This window comes from Macaca thibetana, chromosome 11, assembly GCF_024542745.1.
Source record: "Macaca thibetana thibetana isolate TM-01 chromosome 11, ASM2454274v1, whole genome shotgun sequence".
Taxonomy (NCBI): Eukaryota; Metazoa; Chordata; class Mammalia; order Primates; family Cercopithecidae; genus Macaca; species Macaca thibetana.
The window spans coordinates 95,000,293-95,022,918 of NC_065588.1; the positions used below are offsets into that span (position 1 = coordinate 95,000,293).

Sequence of the window (22,626 nt, forward strand, 5' to 3'; positions counted from 1 at the left end):
AGTGTGTTTTTGAGCAATTATTCATTGAAGTGGTATTGCTGGCTCATTCTTGCTATTTTCAATGTTTTTGCTATCTTCACAATACCTATGTATGTGATTTCCTATATGCTGTGTTTATTCTGTAGTTGTGGAATATAGACTCGTGTTCAAAGGTGGCTGATTGCAGAGGACATTTAAGTTGGGTTCATGGTGTGAAGTTTTCTCCTGATGGATCATCATTTTTGACATCTTCTGATGACCAGACAATCAGGGTGAGAAATATTGAGATTTTCAGTTTGAACATTTCCTGATAGTGAGCTAAACCTCTTGCAAACCAAGAAATTGATGGGTAGCACTGAGGTAAGCAAAATAGGAAACTAGTACTATACTCCTATTCACCCTGGAAAAGTACTATTATATGGACTGTAACAGTCTCATTCATTCACTACATGTTCATGAGGATTACCATGGGCCAGGTGCTGTGGGAACTTCAATGATTAAACTGTATTTTGGTTAATTTAAAATACTGCATTTGATTCCTCAGAAAAAATTTTGACCCTTTTCTTTACCTTGAATTCCTGCATCCAATTACTTCCCGATTCTAAGAGAGTCTACCTTTTCATTTTCGATTATTATCTCTACCTTTCTATTTCTGCTACCCAAGTTCAGGACTTTGTTACCTGTTACTTCTCTTGTTGTATGAGTCTCTGCCACAAGTATTCTTTCTTGCTTTTCTGCATGCAGCTTCTAAGATACTTTTTTTCATGTACAATATAGTCATGTCATTTTTGCTCAAAAATAGATAATGGCTCCCTCGTCTACCAAAGTAAATATATACTTCTGTGTCTGCCATTAAGCTTCTCTACAGCATGGCCTCATTCTGCTCCAGTCTGTCTTCCAGTTTATTCCTACAGGGAACCAATACTGGACTGCTCACATTTTCCCAAGCACTCCGTAGTTGCCTGCTTCTGTGCTTTTCCTTAAGTGGTTTCTTGTATTTGGAATGCCCTACTTACCTGCATCTCTATTTGTTGAAATCCTAACCATTCTATAAGTCCCCTCAAGCCTTCTCTATTTGGGGAGAATGCCTGTCTCTCTCTCTCTTTTTTTTTTTTTTTTTTTTTTTTGAGACGGAGTCTGGCTCTGTCGCCCAAGCTGGAGTGCAGTGGCCGGATCTCGGCTCACTGCAAGCTCTGCCTCCCGGGTTTATGCCATTCTCCTGCCTCAGCCTCCCGAGTAGCTGGGACTACAGGCGCCCGCTACCTCGCCTGGCTGGTTTTTTTGTATTTTTTAGTAGAGACAGGGTTTCACCGTGTTAGCCAGGATTGCCTGTCTCTCTTAATGCCATCTAATTCTATGTCATTTTCTAGTGGTGCTCATCAAATTTTGACTTGAATTTAAATACAGATATGATTTACCCCTTATTTCCAACACTCCACTGCTTCTCCGGCTTATTGATACATCTTATATTATAAGCTCTTTGAGTCCAGGAACCATGGCTGGTCCCCAAGGCATCCAAATACAGCATTTTATATGAATTATAGCTAAAATGAATTCAGTGCTTACTATATTCAAGATGTTATGCAAAGTACTATATATATACACATATGAATTTACTAATTCTCACAATAGTCCCTTTTGCAGATAAGAAAACAGGCACAGAAGGACTGAGAAAAGTCAGTGGTACTTAACATGCCAGTCTCAGTGAGCTTGAGCCAGAATATAAATCAACACGCTGCTTTCTTCATCAAGAAAGTCTTCTTGAAATGAAATAAGCTGCATCACTAGGCACAGTTACAGTGTGTTTAGTGATGTAGTTGATTTACATTCTGGTGCAAACTTCTTTTTTTCTTTTTTGTCATGGAGTCTCACTCTGTCACCCAGGCTGGAGTGCAGTGGCACGATCTTGGCTCACTGCAACCTCTGCCTCCCAGGTTCAAGCAATTCTCCTGTCTCAGCCTCCTGAGTAGCTGGGACTACAGGTGCACACCACCACGCCCGGCCAAGTTTTGTATTTTTAGTAGAAACGGGATTTCACCATGTTAGTCAGACTGGTCTCGAACTCCTGACCTCAGGTGATCCACCCGCCTTGGCCTCCCAAAGTGCTGGGATTACAGGTGTGAGCCACTGTGTCTGGCCCAAACTTCTTATCTTGTGGATTGGTATCAAACAGTTTGAGAACTAGCAGGAGGTCCTTATCTTTGAGTAACACTGGGTTAAGCAACCTGCCTGAAGTTACAACTTTAGGTAGAAGTAGAATTCATACTGAGGAATTTTGACTCTGGAGCCCATAACTCTTAATACTAACTGCATCTTACTATAGATTGTGTTAATAAATATTTATTTTTGGATCATAATCTAATATTGAAACCTTTCTAGCATCATAGGTATTTTATGTGAAACATAGTTTGTCTCTTACTTTAAGATGAAGACATGTAATTTCAGAGATGGAATGATAATTTCTTTATCTCTTACTCAGCTCTGGGAGACAAAGAAAGTATGTAAGAACTCTGCTATAATGTTAAAGCAAGAAGTAGATGTTGTGTTTCAAGAAAATGAAGTGATGGTCCTTGCAGTTGACCATATAAGACGTCTGCAAGTGAGTATTTTTTAGAAAACAATTGGAAAATTGTTTTGGTTGAATTTTCTATTCAGTTTTTCTTGTTTTTGGACCTGGGATTAAACATAATTATTTTATATCTAACAGTTGTCCAGTAGACATTGGTTAAATAAATATATGTGGGTCTCGAGCTGAGGCTCAGATATGCTTATATTTAGAATTAAATTAGATAATTCCTCATCTCACTGCTCTTCTGTTGGTATCTATGATCACATTCTTTGATTTGCGTGGAGTCTAAGAATACCATGAGGACAAACTCATGTTGTCTACAAGAATGATTCAGACATGTGTGCAAGGGGGATGAGCATATAGAAGCATTTTTAAAAGGGAAGGATTCCAGGGTCTTTGAAAGAACAGAAGTCACTTTAGATGAGGAAGGAGTCTGAGTGATTGGAACTGAGGTGAAAGGACCTGGGCTTTACATACTGAAGTACGCCTGTTCATTCATTTACACACACCTTTGTTAAGTAGATATTTATTGAATGCTTATTTTTGCCCCTAAGGAGGAAAGGGTTGTGTAGTAAAATTGAAAGAACTGTGTTGCTTAGGGATCCAAACAGCACTACTCTAGCCTGTTCTCCCTGTACCCCCCAACAAAGAGTGGGACACATGAGAGGAAGGCATTTCTCAACTGGCTGAAGAGAAAAGGAGTCCCAAAGATCCAATGGCAGAGGAATATACCATTCCAGGAGCTCAGAGTGGTGGTAACAGATGCCGTAAGAGCAGATGCCCTAAGGAGCACTGGAGTTCAAGAGCAGGTTGGCACCACTGTGCTGGTGGCTAAATAAGGTGTCATTGCATTGACAGAGATGTCCTGGAAGTGGTGATAGTGTAGATAGTGGCAGCAAGAAAAAGCAGGTGCCTCATGGAAGATCAAACACAAGAGGCTATCTATATATTGGTCAGCCCAAGTAGAACAGCAGAGTATGGACCATTGAAGGTGTCAGCATGTGGAGCTGACAGCATGTGACTGTGACTTGTGGCTAAGAGAGGTGGTAAGAGCAAGCAGCCAGATAAGAAGGGCAGGAGGTGGCATGGCTTTAATGTGAACTGGTGGGACATTCTCCCTTGCCCTGAGGATTCCCTGAGACATAGGATTGAGAAGGACAGAAACCCTTTCATAGTGAGGGCTAATTTTCTTGCTTTTGTTTTTCTTTTGAGATAGTCTCTCTCTGTTGCCTAGGCTGGGGTGCAGTGGCATGATCTTGGCTCACTGCAACCTCCACCTCCTGGGTTCAAGAGATTCTCATGCCTCAGCCTCCCGAGTAGCTGGGACTACAGGCATGTGCTACCACTTTGAGCCTCAGTTTTTAAGGTCCTTTTCATCTTACAGTCTCTGAGCTAGTTACAGGGTCAAAGTAGAATCCAAATTCAGGAGTAGATACTGGGAGTAAATCGCTTGGCATGTGGTAACTTCTTGTTTACTGTGGGTGTCAAAATCAAGCTGTAAGTCACCGCTGAATATGGCTTGCTTTGATTTTACAAGTTTTACTATTGTCCTCAATATGCTGATTAGGAGCTCCTAATACACAGTACTTCTGGGGTGAATTGGGATGTGGAATTCAATGTGAATTTCTCATTAACTGTTTTTTAGAAAGCTGATTCTTCCACTTGGGATATTTCCACTCCAGTTTTTTTGTCAAATTTAGTGTCCTCATGCTTGTATTTCCTTTATTAAATTTGTGCAACCTTTCTTTAATGACTGTTGTAACTGTGAGACTTAAAAAGTCATCTGTCTATAAAGATATCATTCTATGACAGTGGTTGTGGGAGAGTTTAGAGGATAAACTTAACAGTTTCATTTAAGTGAATAGAACATTTTTTAGTTTCTACTTAGAGAGCTCTTGAAATTAATTTTTGAGAGAAGGAAGATGTTCAGTTCTTCGTAGTTCAATTTTCATTTTGAATGTCTAGTAGATAAAAACATGCTAGGTAAAATAATGTTAAGGAAAAGCTACCTGTGATTGATTGACTGTAATCTTTGTACCAGAAACAAAGATGACTGCTTATTTCATGTTGAAAAATAATTCAAGAGTTTTAGTTTATGACACTAAGTTAGAGAGAGGTATCTGACAATTGATTTAAGCTTCAGAGATATTTTCCCAGGTCACATGTTTTAAATGAGTGATAAAGCATCATAATTCATGGGATTTAAGCATTGGTACAGATTATGAAATTAGGTAATCTTTGTTTAAGCATTGTAAATTCAGCTACGCAAATTATGCTTATGAGTTCTTCTCCATTGTCCTCACTGCCCCCGCTCCAAGAGAAAGAATCTTAATTTACACTGTTTTGTGAGTGATTTGTAGGATATCAGCCCCGTTTTAATTTGTCTTTTTATGTCTGTCTCAGTCTTGTTTGACCAACAGCTTTGAAATGTAGCAGAAAAGTATATTTTAACAAACGATAGCCCTATTAAAAGCGGGCTTTGTGAAGAAATGGAAAACAGGGTGTGGAGCTGGCTGTGGGATTACAAATCAGACAGATGTGTCTCAGGTGGCGGGCACAGCAGCTGCTTTTTAAACCTTGTAATGCTCGTTTTATTTTATGAAAATGTATTTGAACCACCAAAGTGGAATGAAATGAAAGTGTGAAGTGCTAAATGCAGCTGCTGAGACTAGGATATGGCTTTGTTGTTCCCCTGAGAACTCTTGTTGGTTATTTTCTGTGTTTTATTTATTTATTTTTCAATTGAAGCCTCTGTTCTAAAGAACAAAATCTGCTCTTACAGCCTAATAACTGATTTTGCCTCATTTTTCATTAGCTCATTAATGGAAAAACAGGTCAGATTGATTATCTGACTGAAGCTCAAGTTAGCTGCTGTTGCTTAAGTCCGCATCTTCAGTACATTGCATTTGGAGACGAAAATGGAACCATTGAGGTATTCAGTGCTAGTCTTCAGAATCTTTCTGTACAGAATTAGTTAATTAAAACTAATTATATGTCTGGCATTGTGCACTTCTATTTTTATTTATTTTTATTTTTGAAATGGGGTCTTGCTGTGTCACCCATGCTGAGTGCAGTGACATGATCACAGCTGACTGCAGCTTGACCGGAAGTGATTCTCCCACTTAAGCCTCCTGAGTAGCTGGGACTACAGGTGTGTATCACCATGCCTGAATAATTTTTTTACTTTTTGTAGAGATGGGGTCCCCTATATTGTCCAGGCTGGTCTCAAACTCCTGGGTTTAAGCGATTGTCCTGCCTCAGCCTCCCAAAGTGTTGGGATTATGGGCATGGGAGCCACTGTGCCTGGCTATTGCATACTTTATTTTTTGAGATAGGATCTCACCTTGTTGCCCAGCCTGGAGTGCAGTGGCCCAATCTTGACTCACTGCAACCTTCGCCTCCTGGGCTCAAGGAATCCTCCCACCACGGCCTCCTGAGTAACTGGGACTTCAGATATGCACCACTACACACAGCTACTTTTTCTGTTTTTGTAGAGATGGAGGTTTCACCAGTGTTGCCCAGGCTGGCCTTAAACGCTTGGGCTCAAGTGATCTGCCCATCTTGGCCTCCCAGAGTGCTGGGATTATAGGCGTGAGCTATCACACCCAGCCTATTATACACTTTTATACTAAATAAATCTTTCTGTGATCTATTAGTCATCGTTCTGTTAAACTAAAAATCATCTTATCCAGTTGGCTGTATATTTTTCAGATTTCCTTTATTACTGTTTCTCATGCTTTTTGTCTTTTTATGTTCCTTATTCTTTACTTAGTTGTGTGGCTGTTCTCCACATATATCAACCACTATCTATCAAGATTTCGCTAACTATGCAAAGAGCACTTTTTTCTCCTCTTCTTAGAAGCCCAGCCATATGGGGTATAAGTTGTTTCCATTTTGGTACTGATAAGGCTCATGGGGAATATTGGTGCAGGGCTGCCTGTGCTTGCCTGCTTCACCAATCCTTGCTGTTCTACTTTTGGTGGCAGAAGTACCTCAGTTCACCACCTGAAATCCTTAATTTATCTAACAAGACCAAATAAGTAAAAATAGAAACATGTTGCAAGGCAAAAAATGTAGTATAATAAAAGGCATTTTGGGTAAAAATATTGTCTTTATCACAAGTGAAATTCACAAAAGTACATTTTCTCTAGCTTTATAATGGTTTTAAAAACCATTATATTTTAATGTTTTATACCAAAAACATTGGTTCCTTCTTTCACTTTTTCTCACCAGGCATCTGGGAATTATTTTTTAACCAATTACTTATGGCACTGGCCACAGTATTTTACTTTGGATTCATTTTCTTAAGGAATTACACAAATATTCTCTAGTCCATATTGCCCCACAGAGAAGAGACTATATGTTTAGACACAAAGTGAAGAAGGAAGCTTTTAGACAGTGATTTCTATACTCTTATATATTTGCCATGACCCTTGTGTCATGGATTGAGAATTCAGGCTTTGTCTTCTCCTTATTATTGTGAAAAATTTATTTATCATTTGTTAAGATGTGTACTATTCTGAGAAAATACATCATGGATATGTATTTCTTAAGCAAGGGATAATTGTATATTTACAGGTGAACCTTAGACTTCCGTCTCAGGCTTATCTCTCAAACTGTTGTGTATTATTATTTATTCTTAAAGAGTCCTTAGTTTCCCTTTTATCTTAACCTTGATGTCAAGTCAGTACCACATTCTTTTCATTTTTACCATCTATCTTAAAATAAGTCTTTTAGATAGTTTAAAAAGAAACACACATATGTGCTTCATTCACATCGTTAGTTACCTCAAAGTCATCAAATAATATAAATAATAATGAACCATGTGAAATTACCAATATTTACCTATAAAGTGGCAGTTTTGTATGGTGTAGCCCCATATCATCAAATAATAGCAACTACCATTTATTAACTGTTTACTGTGCCAGATGCTCTCATTGAATTTTTTTTTTATTATACTTTAATTTCTAGGGTACATGTGCACAACGTGCAGGTTTGTTACATATGTATATATGTGTCATGTTGGTGTGCTGTACCCATTAACTCGTCATTTACATTAGGTATATCTCCTAATGCTATCCCTCCCCACTCCCCCCACCCCACAACAGGCCCCGGTGTGTGATGTTCCTCTTCCTGTGTCCAAGTGATCTCATTGTTCAATTCCCACCTATGAGTGAGAACATGCGGTGTTTGGTTTTTTCTCCTTCTGATAGTTTGCTGAGAATGATGGTTTCCAGCTTCATCCATGTCCCTACAAAGGACATGAACTTATCCTTTTTTATGGCTGCATAGTATTCCATGGTGTATATGTGCCACATTTTCTTTTCTTTTTTTTTTTTTTTTTTGAGATGGAGTCTCGCTGTGTCTCCCAGGCTGGAGTGCAGAGGCGTGATCTCGGCTCACTGCAAGCTCCGCCTCCCGGGTTCACGCCATTCTCCCGCCTCAGCCTCCCAAGTAGCTGGGACTACAGGCGCCCGCCACCACGCCCGGCTAGTTTTTTGTATTTTTAGTAGAGACGGGGTTTCACCATGTTAGCCAGGATAGTCTCGATCTCCTGACCTCGTGATCCACCCGCCTCGGCCTCCCAAAGTGCTGGGATTACAGGCTTGAGCCACCGCGCCCGGCCTGTGCCACATTTTCTTAATCCAGTCTATCATTGATGGACATTTGGGTTGATTCCAAGTCTTTGCTACTGTGAATAGTGCTGCAATAAACATATGTGTGCATGTGTCTTTATAGCAGCATGATTTATAATCCTTTGGGTATATTCCCAGTAATAGGATGGCTGGGTCATATGGTATTTCTAGTTCTAGATCCTTGAGGAATTGCCACACTGTTTTCTACAATGGTTGAACTAGTTTACAGTCCCACCAACAGTGTAAAAGTGTTCCTATTTCTCCACATCCTCTCCAGCACCTGCTGTTTCCTGACTTTTTTTTTTTTTTTTTGAGACGGAGTCTAGCTCTGTTGCCCAGGCTGGAGTGCAGTGGCCGGATCTCAGCTCACTGCAAGCCCCGCCTCCCGGGTTCACGCCATTCTCCTGCCTCAGCCTCCCGAGTAGCTGGGAGTACAGGCGCCCGCCACCTCGCCCGGCTAATTTTTTTTGTATTTTATTAGAGACGGGGTTTCACCGTGTTAGCCAGGATGGTCTCGATCTCCTGAACTCGTGATCCGCCCGTCTCGGTCTCCCAAAGTGCTGGGATTACAGGCTTGAGCCACCGCGCCCGGCCTGTTTCCTGACTTTTTAATGGTCATCATTCTAACTGGTGTGAGACGGTATCTCACTGCGGTTTTGATTTGCATTTCTCTGATGGCCAGTGATGACAAGCATTTTTTCATGTGTCTGTTGGTTGCATAAATGTCTTCTTTTGAGAAGTGTCTGTTCATATCCTTCACCCACTTTTTGATGGGATTATTTCTTGTAAGTTTAAGTTCTTTGTAGACTCTGGATATTAGCCCTTTGTCAGATGGGTAGATTGCAAAAATTTTTTCCCATTCTGTAGTTTGCCTCTTCACTCTGATGGTAGTTTCTTTTGCTGTGCCGAAGCTGTTTAGTTTAATTAGATCCCATTTGTCGATTTTGGCTTTTGTTGCCATTGCGTTTGGTGTTTTAGACATGAAGTCCTTGCCCATGCCTATGTCCCGAATGGTATTGCCTAGGTTTTCTTCTAGGGTTTTTATGGTTTTAGGTCTAGCATTTAAGTCCTTATTCCATCTTGAATTAATTTTTGTATAAGGTGTAAGGAAGGGATCCAGTTTCAGCTTTCTACATATGGCTAGCCAGTTTCCCCAGCACCATTTATTAAATAGGGAAACCTTTCCCTATTGCTTGTTTTTGTCAGGTTAGTCAAAGATCAGATGGTTGTAGATGTGTGGTATTATTTCTGAGGGCCCTCTTCTGTTCCATTGGTCTATATCTCTGTTTTGGTACCAGTACCATGCCGTTTTGGTCACTGTAGCCTTGTAGTACAGTTTGAAGTCAGGTAGCGTGATGCCTCCAGCTTTGTTCTTTTGGCTTAGGATTGTCTTGGCAATGCGGGCTCTTTTTTGGTTTCATATGAACTTTAAAGTAGTTTTTTCCAATTCTGTGAAGAAAGTCATTGGTAGCTTGATGGGGATGGCATTGAATCTGTAAATTACCTTGGGCAGTATGGCCATTTTCACGATATTGATTCTTCCTATCCATGAGCATGGAATGTTCATTTGTTTGTGTCCTCTTTTATTTTGTTGAGCAGTGGTTTGTAGTTCTCCTTGAAGAGGTCCTTCACATCCCTTGTAAGTTGGATTTCTAGCTATTTTATTCTCTTTGAAGCAGTTGTGAATGGGAGTTCACTCATGATTTGGCTCTTTGTTTGTCTGTTATTGGTGTATAAGAATGCTTGTGATTTTTTCTCATTGATTTTGTATCCTGAGACTTTGCTGAAGTTGCTTATCAGCTTAAGGAGATTTTGGGCTGAGATGATGGGGTTTTTTTGTTGAATTATAACATCCTGGATGTTCGGTGGTGTTATTCTTGTTGTAAAGTTGTCTCAACTCTTATTTCCACAATTTTCATACAATCAATAAGTGGCAGAGCTAGGATTCAAACCCAGATCTCTGAGGTTATGTGCTCAACTCTTATGCTATTCTGCCCTTGCCTTATAGGGTTTGTGAGATCATTCATCCTGCTTATTTAGGAAGGTTCTCATTCACACAATTCCCCTTTGTTTTCAAGGGACTTTTCTTCCAGACATGTGGGTTAGGTTTGAGTTTCTGGAATCTCCTGCTTTAGCATCATCTGTATTTTCCTTAGGCTTTTTTGAGTACATTTTAATTTGGTCCATGAAACATATTTCCTCTCTTTTTGTTATTTTTTTGGTATGAGTTCATTTGAAAGCCTTTTTTTTTTTTGGACATAGTTATTATCTTTTGAATTTGTTACTACTTTTATTTGGAGTATTATTAGTCTTTGGCCCTCTTAAGTATTCTCATTGCACTGCCCACCAGCCTTCGCGTATCCTCTTTTCCTTTACCTGTCTCCCTCATCATCTTTTATCTTCCCTTGTTTGTGTTGTTTTATGAAGAATTTGCCATCCAGGACTTACTTTCTTCTCTCATATCCATCTTAAATGTCTTTTTTTTTTGGAGGGCGAGCCTAGACAGCCACTTGTTTGATGAAGTGGGGAGTTGAGTAATCAGAAGGACCCACTGGTTCCTACTGCTGTCTGATGATTGCAGTGAGTGTTTTATTTTAGGGTGTAATATGTTGGCATGTATGCATACATGTGTGCATATATATGTGACATTCATTTGTTTTTAATTAGGGTGAAAGCACCAGATGGAAATTCTGTACCCTCTAGTCTAATTTAAGTTTAATATCTTTGGGGTGTAATGCCTATGTGTTGCTTAGATTCTTCAGATTAATTTTCTGTCTTTTTCTGCTTTGAAGATTTTAGAACTTGTAAACAATAGAATCTTCCAGTCCAGGATTCGGCACAAGAAAACTGTATGGCACATCCAGTTCACAGCCGATGAGAAGACACTTATTTCAAGTTCTGATGATTCTGCAATTCAGGTGAGAGGGAGGTTGAACTCAACATATTTAATGCTGATTCTAAAATGAACACTATGATTATGTCTAAAATCTGATGTATATTTTAAGCACATTGCTTTGGGCATACATTCAGATTATGCACATGGGCTTAGATGATTGGTGTTTCATATTTTTCTGTGGGTGAGACAGACAGTTTGTCTTAGAACCCTCTGTTGGAAGGGTGTTTATTTTGAAAATGAAGGGTTTGTTTACATTTTCTTGCCTGCCTTGGTATTTGGATTTGTATCAGTAAGTATACTTTTTGCCACATTTATGTAATTTCTCTTTATTTTTCTTTACAGTAGTAAAATCCAATGGAAATCATTTCATTCTTTCCTTTTAAGAACAAGATGTTTATTACAGGAATGAAATTCTGTGAAAAGAGAATAGTTTGACATAATAAAGAATTGTGGATATGGAGGCCTAAGCTTACTATATATTCTTTTAACATTTATTTGATTATTAAAGTCCCAAAGCACATTGTTTTAAAATTCAAATAGTTTTACAAGATTTATTATGAAAAATAGACCCTTTCCCCCATTTCTCATTCTCCAGAGGCACCACTTTTAGCTTTTAGATGTTTCTTTTGATATTACCTTCATGCCTCTGTATGGCATGCTTATAGTGCTCTTCTTGATTTTACCATTTGAGAAGTTACCTACCGAATTCCCTACAGGAAGATGTCGCTTTTTTCCTTCTCCCACCTGTCCTGCCTTCAGCTTATGTGCATGCACCCGTTCACAGACACTCATTTATCAATCCATTTATCCCAATTATGACGAAATTTTGTTTAGATCCTTCCTGTTATTATGATCACTGTGTACTAAGGGTACTGTGAATGCGTTTTTTGTCTTAATGCAGTGTAGGAAAATTTGACCTTTGGGTGCAGTTGGAGATTATTTTACACTAAAACTTTGAAGACATTGCTCCATTTTCTTCCAAGTTCCAAAGTTCATGTTGAAAAGTCTGAAGCCATTTTGCTGCCTAATCTTTCTCTCTGGAAGATTTTAGGGTATTCATTTTGTCCCCAGAATTTTGAAATTTCCTGATGATATACTGTGGTGTTAGTTTTTATTAATTGTTTTGGACATTCAGTCTTCCTTCTCAATTTGGAAACCTATGTTTTTCAATTCATGGAAGTTGGATTATTTCTTTGATTCTTTCCTTTTTGTTCCAGTTTGCTTTTTCTTTTTGTAACAACCATTATTCAGATGTTAGATCTCCTGGACCGATAATCTAGTTTTCTTTTTCCACATTTCATCTTTTTATACTGTGCTTTCTTTTCTTTTCTTTTCTATTCTTTTTTTTTTTTTTTTTTGAGATGGAGTCTCACTCTGTTGCCCAGGCTGGAGTGCAGTGGTGTGATCTTGGCTCACTGCAACCTCTGCCTCCTGGGTTCAAGCAGTTCTCTTGCCTCAGCGTCCTGAGTAGCTGGGATTACAGGCGCATGCCACTATGCTAGGCTATTTTTTTTGTATTTTTTTAGTAGAGGTGAGATTTCACCATGCTGGCCAGGCTGGTCTCGAACTCCTGACCTCATGATCCTCCCGCCTCGGCGTCCCAAAGTGCTGGGATTACAGGCGTGAGCCCCTGCACCTGGCCTACTGTGCTCTGTTTTCTGGGAGTTTTCCTCAGTTTTGCCTTCCAGCCATTTTATTGAGATTTTCATTTCTACTATTATATTTCTAATGCATTAAATTCTTATTTTGTAGATAGAATATTTTATCTCTCTGAGGAGATATACACACAGACAGGTAAATAAATATATATAATATATATAGAAATTACACACACACACATGCACACACACACACATATATGTGTAATTTTTTTTTTTGTTTTTTTGAGATGGAGTTTCACTCTTCTTGCCCAGGCTGGAGTGCAATGGTGCCACCTTGGCTCACCGCAACCCCCGCCTCCCAGGTTCAAGCAATTTTCCTGCCTCAGCCTCCTGATTATCTGGGATTACAGGCATGCACCACCACACCCAGCTAATTTTTGTATATTTAGTAGAGATGGGGTTTCATCATGTTGGTAAGGCTGATCTTAAACTCTGGATCTCAGGTGATCCACCTACCTTGGCCTCCCAATGTGCTGGAATTACAGGCATGAGCCACTGTGCCTGGCTTATATATATAATTTTTTTCCCCATAAATTTTTATTTTGCTGCATAGTTGCTGTTCCCTCCAAGTTGCTTTTTTCTGTTCGGTTGTTTTGACCTCCTATTTTGAAGGCCTCCTTAGCTCTCAGTGGTATTGGCTACCAGAGATGTATACTAAACAACTGGCTGAAAGCTCTGTGTGTTGACTGAGATCTTCTCTAAAAGGTGATCTGAAAGGGGAACCTTTATTGTGAGTATCTTCAGGTCTTTTGTCTTGGTCTCCTCAGATTCCTAGAGAGGAATTTTCTGGTCTCTTGCCTGGAGGATAAACCTGGCTGGCAGGTTCTTAGAGCTAAGTTGGGGAAGAGAACAGGAAGTATTAATAGATGTTGGATCTCAACATTTAGTATGTAAACCTTCCCTTGATCCCTCGTTATCAGAATTGTAATTCTACCCTGAGTTGTGCTGGTGCCCTTAAATTCTGAGATTCTTCTTTCTAGTTTGCTGTCACTGTCTGTCTACTTTCTTCCCTTTTTTCTCATAATAACTTTGGGATTCAGCAGCAATTCTTTTCTTTTTTCTTTTTTTTTGAGACAGTCTTGCTTTATTGCCCAGGCTGGAGTGCAGTGGTGCAATCTCTGCTCACTGAAACCTCCACCTCCGAGGTTCAAGTGATTCTTCTGCCTCAGCCTCCTGAGTAGCTGGAATTACAGGCACCTGACACCACACACAGCTAATTTTTTGTATTTTTAGTAGAGACAGGGTTTCACCATGTTGGCCAGGCTGGTCTTGAACTCCTGATCTCAAGTGATCTGCTCACCTTGGCCTCCCAAAGTGCTAGGATTACAGGTGTGAGCCACCGTGCCTGGCCTTCTTTTTTTTTTTTTTATATGAAATCAAGTTTCCTAAACTCCTTGGAGGAGTGGGGAGGTCCAGCATTTCTAGCTTCACAGGTCTGCAGCTCCTTCTCTTGTTTTCATGAGGCATTAAAAATATGGCCTTACTGGGCGCAGTGGCTCACATCTTTAATCCCAACACTTTGGGAGTCTGAGGTGGAAGGATTGCTTGAGGCCAGGAGTTAGAGACCAGTCTGCACAATACAGCAAGACCCCACCTCTACAAAATAAAATAAATTAGCCAGGTGTGGTAGTGCATGCCTGTAATCCCAGCTACTCAGGAGGCTGAGGTTGGAGGATCACTTGAGCCTAGGAGGTCCAGGCTGGAGTGAGCTATGATCATGCTACTGCACTCCAGCCTGGGCAACAGAGCAAATCCCCATCTCAAATATATAATGGCCTTGTTCTTAGGAGATCTCTTTGCTCCATCTCCTTCCCTCACAGTTATTTGGACCTTCTCTTTCTTTTGTTGCCCTTATCCTTGTTATACTCCATTTGGATTCTATTCCCTGTGGTTTCTCCTCATTGTAGGGTTGTCCTGGTTAATTTTATCAGCTCACAAGGCTCACATTGCTCCAGTCCTTCCAGACTGTACCCAGCCCCCTCACACTCAGTGTCTGCTACTCTTCTCTAGTTGGTCCATTGCACTTTCTGGTGAACACCATGTGGCTATCAGGATTCTCTGCCTCCTAATTCCTAATACTTATATTCTTAGCCCCACCCTCATTTCCTCCTTTGGGTATACTTAGTACCTTCCATTTTTGAGCATTTTGGGAGTTCATAATGCCGATTTTGTTGCTTTAGACTTTTTCTTTTCTTTTCTTTACTTTTTTTTTGAAACAGTCTTGCTCTGTTGCCAGGCTGAAGTGCAGTGGCACGATCTCGGCTCACTGTAGCCTCCACCTCCTGGGTTCAAGCGATTCCCCTGCCTCAGCCTCCTGAGTAGCTGGGACTACAGGCATGTGCCACCATGCCCGGCTAATTTTTTTTATTTTTTTATTTTTTTAGTGGAGATGGAGTTTCACCATGTTGACCAGGACGGTCTCGATCTCTTGACCTTGTGATCCTCCCACCTCAGCCTCCCAAAGTGCTGGGATTACAGGCATGGCCACCGTGCCTGGCTGCTTTTGACTTTTTCTAATGCCTTTAGGATTCTGTTTTCTTGACTTTGCTGAGTCAGTTACCATTCTCCTGCTTTCCAGCCTCCCAGATTTTGTTGCTGTTATCTCCTTTCTCATTCTTTTGACCTTGCCATTTTAGTAGGGCTTTAGAAGTGAAGGAGATAATGCATATGTTCAATAATGCATATGTTCAATGGAAGCTATTATATTCTTTTATTTGTGTATATATATTGCTTATGGTGGCAATATTTAATTATATTGTTAAAAACGGTTTTGGGAAAAGATCTTTTAATGTTATGTCTGAGTCCTAGGAAGGAGTATGTTTCGAATGAAATTTGGCTTCAGTGCAGAAACTTATTTGTTATAGGCTCCCATGACACTGGTGTTCTAGCTGTAAAACTCAGTGTAATAGTCACCTTTCTTCCTCTCCAGATGTCTTTGAAATGGGTAAAACTAAAAACTACATTTGATGAAGTTCTTTTGAGACATTGTATACTATGTAGTTTTCTATCAAAAGTTAAATTCATAAGGTTTTTATGACCAGCTTGACGATTTCAGGTATTCTCAGCTAGTGGGAAGAATAATTTCTAGAAATATTTTTAGAAAAGGAGTTAGATTATATTTAGAAATATGATATTATATTATAGAAATAAGTAGTTGTGTTTCTTCCTCTTTTTCTGTTCTACTCAGAATACTTCTTACATTTAATGTAAGTGTTTTAAATGGAATAAAACTCTGCAGATATTTTCAAGAAATGACTGGTTGGGTTTTGTTTTCGTTTTTTAAAGTTTTTGTAAATGATTATATGGAGGTTTGTTTTAATCATCTTTGTATCCCCAATGCCTGGAATGCAGTAAGGGTTCTGTAAATCTTTGCTAAGCTGAAGTTATTGCCAAAATTTGAAGAATCAACTCACCTGATTATCGCTCTTAGGATTGTGAAAATTGAGGTCTACTTTGGTAGTTTTTGATCCTTTACCTTGAGGTAAATAAAGGCCAAGTATTACCCATGCTTACATGAGCCAGTATATAAGACTATGTTAGTTCTTGCTGGTATGAAACGTTTCCGGCCAGGCGTGGTGGCTCACACCTGTAATCCCAGCACTTTGGGAGGCCGAGGCGGGTGGATCACGAGGTCAGGAGATTGAGACCATCCTGGCTAACACGGTGAAACCCTGTCTCTACTAAAAAATACAAAAAAATTAGCCAGGTGTGGTGGTGGGCACCCGTAGTCCCAGCTACTCAGGAGGCTGAGGCAGGAGAATGGCGTGAACCCGGGAGGCGGAGCTTGCAGTGAGCTGAGATCCCACCACTGCACTCCAGCCTGGGAGACAGCAAAACTCTGTCTCAAAAAGAAAAGAAAAGTTTCCTTAGCATTTCTACAATTTAAATTTTATTCATATAGCTGAAAAAATTCTACAAGTATATATACACTGCAAACATAGTCAATGATAGAGACATCCCCAGACTCAACTTTTACATTTGACTAATGGTGGTGGAAGTTTAGTGATATTAAGGTTATTCAGTTAGCACAGTATGTTCAGTCCAACAACAACAACAACAAAAAATCACTCATCATCATTGCCTAGTCAGAAACCTTTTGTAACAAAAGCTGCAAAGGCTATTCCTAATCTGCCCTCAGTGGTTGTCAGATTCTTCATTATATCTGCTTAGGAAGGCTGTCTGAGTTCTTGATGCAGAGGGCAGAAGTAAGATACTAAGTTAGAAATGAACATTGAATCAGGCAAAGCTAGAACAGGCAGTGTCTGTAAACTAGGAGGAGCTGTTCAGCATAGCCATTGATCCTCCAGTTCAGTAAAGCCCGGAAATGGGGAGGAGAGAGCCAGGAGGTTCCTAGTAGAAATGGACTAAGGTCTTTTATGCTTAGTCACATGGGGTGCCCTTCCTCTCTGGTCTGATTTGGGAAGCCAGAAAAGCCTCCATTTCTCCCCCTTCCCCCAGCATATCTCATTGGGTTCTTAAAATTTGAAAATTACTAATTCATTCTCTTTAGAATTACTCTCACTTCCAGTTTGTCTTCTAAAGTTCTCTTGCTTGCATGCAAGACCCTATGCTCCTGATATCCTGCTTCTGTGAATGAGCATTCTGAGGCAGAAGATGAGATCTGAAAGCCAGGGCTTGGTGGGGAGGGCGACTGCTAAATGTGGTGGTAAAAGAAGTAAAAAAAGGGGAAGAAGAGATGTCATTTCTTTTAAGATTTTGCCTAGGTCTGATTAAAGATATTTCTGCTGTTTAACATTGGCCAGTAAAAAGCTAGACTCAGAATGTTACTCATATGCATACCTGTAGTGGTGGCTGCTTTTTCTTTATCTTTTTATTCTTTTGGAGCTGGCCTGTTTGCCCATACCTCAGAATTTTGGCTTCATCAGGCCCATGGGGCTGTTTCTTTGGATACCTTCCCAACCTTTTTTCTCTTCTGTTTCTTCTGCGTCTCGTATGCTCTAGTTGGATGGAACCATGAGCAGGCCCCTTTTGACGTTTCCCTGCTCCTATACTTTAACTCCAACATTTATTCCCTTTGAAGAACCCTTCTCAGTTTGTGAATCACACTTTCAACCCATTCCTCAAGCCTACTTTGAATGTGTTATCTCCACCAAATTTTCTCTAAGCAATTACTTTTTTTGACTTTCACAGAACTTTTATCTCTATCATTGTATCTTATATTGTAGGATTTTTTTGGGGGTTTCTTGTATTTCTCATTTTCTTTGCTAAGCTCTTAAGTTTCTTTATGCTAGATCCTTGTTTGATTCATATTTGCTTTGCATATAGGTACTAAATAAACATTTGTTAAGTAAGTTAATTTGAAGTCAAGTATTAATAAAGCTCTAAATACAGTTGCTTTGATTTAGTAATTAAGAGATGCCCTTTACATGGACATAGCATAAAAATAAACTTTTGTTCTGTGTACCTCTGTGTCTCAGATTCATTTGTATGCGTATTTTGTGCTAGTTACTCATGTTATTTCAATCCCCCCACACCTTTCCTTATGTCTGAGGAGCTCCTCCTGAAGCTGCACGTGAAAAACAATGCCTTCTCACTTCTGTCATTTTGAGGATTGTATTGGGGGATAGCTGAGATATTTGAACCTTTTGAACCTTGGAAACTCTGTGTTCTGGTTTGAAGCTGCTTTGATCAACTGACCTTCCTAGGCCAGCTTCAGTTGAGCCAGGATCTGTAGACTTCCCCAGCTTGTAGGTTCAGAAATCTGTGACTATGTAATTAGGATAATTTTCTCAGGAAAATTTAATCAGATGGTGAGCTCACTGGCATATTGTGTGTTCTTTTTTTTCTTTTTTTTTCTATCTTCTGGTATAATTAACTGTTCTCCAAGCAACTGAAGAAAACAAATTTTATTTAGGAGGAGAAATATTTTATTTTGCCTCTAGTCAATTTACTTAACCCCAGCTTCTCTCTCTGTCTGTAAAATGTGGACACCATAGTCTTCTCTGTTATTCTTCTCTGTTTTACTGAAATGCCGTGTGAGTAAAAAACTTTAGACAAGAGAATGTACACTCTGTCCACCCCTCCAATGAGATAGGATTGGGGGAGGATTATAACAGACATATTTCTTTCACATTCAGGTATGGAATTGGCAGTTGGAGGAATATGTCTTTCTACAAGCCCATCAGGAAACAGTGAAAGACTTTAGACTCTTGAAAAATTCAAGACTGCTTTCTTGGTCATTTGATGGAACAGTGAAGGTAATTTGAAGTATAAATTTGTTTTTGAAAATGTATTCTCATATTGCAGTGATTATATTGAGACAGCCAAAAGCCACTGAAGGCTAATTACTTACAATAAAAATTTTTTATTTTTCTCATGCTTGTTTTCTGTTCATTGCAGTCACCTACATCTGCTGTGTTTTAATGAGCATTTATACTGTTAGTCACATTTAAAGTAAAGGGGTCAGAACAGCCAGTGTACTAAAACTCGTTTTATAGATCTGTCTGTAGCTGATTATGCTTTTTAATATAAAATGTTCTTAAAAGTGTCAACCTCCAATTTTTTTTTTAAGGTATGGAATATTATTACTGGAAAAATAGAAAAAGACTTTGTCTGTCACCAGGGTACAGTACTTTCTTGTGACATTTCTCATGATGCTACCAAGTTTTCGTCTACCTCTGCTGACAAGACTGCAAAGGTAGGTCAATCAGTTGAAACCATGCATAAAACTTTGGTAGTGGTTATGTATAATGAGTCCAAATAATATATACAACAGGACATAACAGTTGCTGTCTACATGTCTGTCCCATATTTTGTGATCTTTTGGACGATGCCCATTGGCATTTAGTTGGTATCAAATGAATGAAATGAAATACATTGAGGACTTCCATAAGTAATCCTTATGGATTACTTTTTGTCTATAATCAAATGCAACCTCTACTCCATACTGTAGGCAATGAAAATCATTGAAAGGGATTTACATTTAATTATACACTGACAATACAATTTTAATATAATTAATGTAATATAATTGACTGTGTCTAAAATCACATTCTGGTGAATGATGCTGCTTGGTTGGGGACCTCAAGTACTCCCTTCTCTCCTTTTTTTCTCCTTCTACCAGTCTTTATAAACTGTAAACCTTGGAATCGTCAGGGACTGCATCCTGTCTTTTGTGCTCTGTTGATGACTCTTTAGTGCACCTTAGAGTTATCTTCTCCTCCTTGTCACCACCCTGAAGAGCATGCTTTCCTCCTCCTCCACTGGTGGACTGTCCCGGCATCCTGCCTCTGGTCTGCACCTCTTCCACTTTATCTTCCATACTACTGCCTGTATCTCTTGTTGAAACACCTGTTACCTAACGGTTTTTAGGCCAACTACTTAGCTCATCACCGTCTTTTTCTGCTATATTGTTTCCTCTGTGCCAGCCAACTTTCCAACTTCATCTTTTTGTGCATGCTGCTAACTTTGGTTTGATAAACCTTCTACTGTTTTACCTTGAAGCATTATGACTCATCCTTCTAGACCTAGATTTGATGGGAGCTCTTTTGAAGTGTTTCCTGACCCTCAAGCAAGGTTAGCTGTTCTACCTCCAGTGTTTCTAGTACATTTTATTCATTTGTTAGAACATTTACTTCATACAACTGTTCACTAACTGTTCGTGAGCCTGTCTTCATGACTAAACTATAAACTTTTCAAGGATAGTGACTGTAGCTAGTTTATCTTATTGTACCACTAGTTCTAACTCACAGTGCTTGGAACTTGGTAGTTTTCAGTATGTGGTTGCTAAATAATGTTGACAAAACCAAGAGACAATATGGAAAGGAAAAAAAAAACAGCATTTGGCTGCCAAGAAGTAGGCTAGTATAGTGACTAATCTTTAAAGATTACTTGTCACATCCTAGTAATTTCACTCTATATAATCTCATTTAATCTTCACAGCATAGGTACGACTGTCCTCATTTTACAGATGCAGAGTATGAAGCTATAGAAGCTTATATGAGTTGTCCTAGTCACAAGAATCTAGTGAACAGTGGAGTTAGGACTCACATTCAGGTCTGCTTCACTCCACAGACTGCTCTTAGTTGATTCGGTGTTCTTCCATGTATGTCTAAACTAAGGAAGGAGTGACATTGATCCTTGAGCTGAATTTAACTTGAGTAATTAAAGGGAATCTCAGAAAAATTAACAAGATTGCATGCTGGAACTTGGGCATCTCATGAAAGTTTATGAATTACCAAATATTAGAATGTCCATGTGATTGAATTTATGGCTGAATAGCACTCAAGGCAGGGTTTGCAGATGCTTATTTTGAGTGTATGTACCATTGCTAAACAATCCTAATTGCCTTCCAGATCTGGAGTTTTGATCTCCTTTTGCCACTTCATGAATTGAGGGGCCACAACGGCTGTGTGCGCTGCTCTGCCTTCTCTGTGGACAGTACCCTGCTGGCAACGGGAGATGACAATGGAGAAATCAGGGTAGGGTGTTTGCTGACATGAGAGCACTGCTCCTCTTGTAGCTTGGGCTAGCACTCTTCACAGTGGGGACCTTTGTTCATGGGCCAGGGAAGCATAGTCCTGAAGTTCTGGTTGGATGAGGCATTCTTTTTATTTCTTGTGCACATTGTATTCACAGCTGCACTCCACTGCAGAAACGGATTCATTTTAGAGTTAGAGTGAAGCATTCCCTGTATATGTGAGGAGGCAAGTGCTCTAGTCATTTGCAGTTCATTCTCTGCCATTAGCTTGAGAATGATTCATCTTAATTCTTGGACTTGAACCAAAGGTTGTTTTTGGTAGCAGAATTTGAGGAAAATAATTTTGTAAATTATGGTCTGGATTATAAATGAATTGCAAATCCTGCTGTTTTCTGGAAAGAAAAGATCTCTTTAGCACTATACCCATTTGATAGCCATTTACAGTGTGGTTTGTTGCAGTCCTCTGTGGACTGCCTGCCTGTTAAATCGTGCAGAGGTTCACATTTCTGTCATTGGGGGGCAGCGAAGGGCTCCTTATTGAGTCAGAGGCTGCATGATAGGCCAGTTTTTATTGCTCTGCAGTGCTTAAGATATACATACAAACCATGCCAGTTTTATTTAGAAAACAGTCTATTTTTTTTAGATATAGTTTTGACTTTTAGAAAACAATCTTTTTACGAGGCATAGAATGTTGTTCTCTCTGTGTCTGTGGAAATATAGTACCATATGGAAAGTATTGCATGCTGAAAGCTTAGAAATTATGGAAAAGGAGTCAATTGACTTAGTTGTGTCAGAAGAATTAGGGAGCTGATTGAAAAAGTTTGGGCATTGGGATGACTACTTTGGTAACCCGTATATATGAGGAAGGTGGGGTTTTCCCCCCTTTCATTACAAAGGAGGATTTAAAACTCCAGGAATAGGTATATAGTGCAGAAGACTAGAAGAGTATACAGTTTGCAGGAATAGAGGTGTTATCAGATGGGCTTTCTAGGGAAATTAAGATTCTTCTGCTTGAGGACTAAGTAACCAACCTTCTCTCTACCAGTCACATAAATGTGTGTCAGCTGAAGTGGCAGGGCTGCTTTGGAAATGTTCATTTTGCTCTGAGTTCGCATCTTTGGATGAATGTGCTCCTTTACCAGTTATGAGACAGTGTTTCATTTTTCAACCACTGCAGGAAAAAATTGTCTGTCTTAAAATTGTGTTATTTAAAAAATTTTTGTTGGTACATTAAAAAAATTTTTTTCTCCCTGATTATTCAGAGTATAGGAAAGTTATTGATTTTTTTATGTATGTGTACTATCTTACTGAACTCTTTTTTTTTTTTTGGGTTTTTTTTTTTTTTGAGATGGAGTCTCGCTCTGTCGCCCAGGCTGGAGTGCAGTGGCCGGATCTCAGCTCACTGCAAGCTCCGCCTCCCGGGTTCACGCCATTCTCCTGCCTCA

At 39.5% G+C, this 22,626-nt stretch overlaps 1 protein-coding gene across 1 annotated transcript in view; it reads left to right on the plus strand.

Moving 5' to 3' along the window:
- Positions 1 to 22,626, plus strand: part of APAF1 (apoptotic peptidase activating factor 1) — an 89,677-nt gene that overhangs the window by 58,028 nt on the left and 9,023 nt on the right. Inside the window, exons 19-25 of the mRNA XM_050749319.1 lie at positions 126 to 251; positions 2,459 to 2,578; positions 5,364 to 5,480; positions 10,977 to 11,102; positions 18,840 to 18,959; positions 19,274 to 19,399; positions 21,057 to 21,182. Of these exons, the coding sequence (XP_050605276.1) occupies positions 126 to 251; positions 2,459 to 2,578; positions 5,364 to 5,480; positions 10,977 to 11,102; positions 18,840 to 18,959; positions 19,274 to 19,399; positions 21,057 to 21,182 (861 nt within the window). The remainder of the gene's footprint in view (positions 1 to 125; positions 252 to 2,458; positions 2,579 to 5,363; positions 5,481 to 10,976; positions 11,103 to 18,839; positions 18,960 to 19,273; positions 19,400 to 21,056; positions 21,183 to 22,626) is intronic.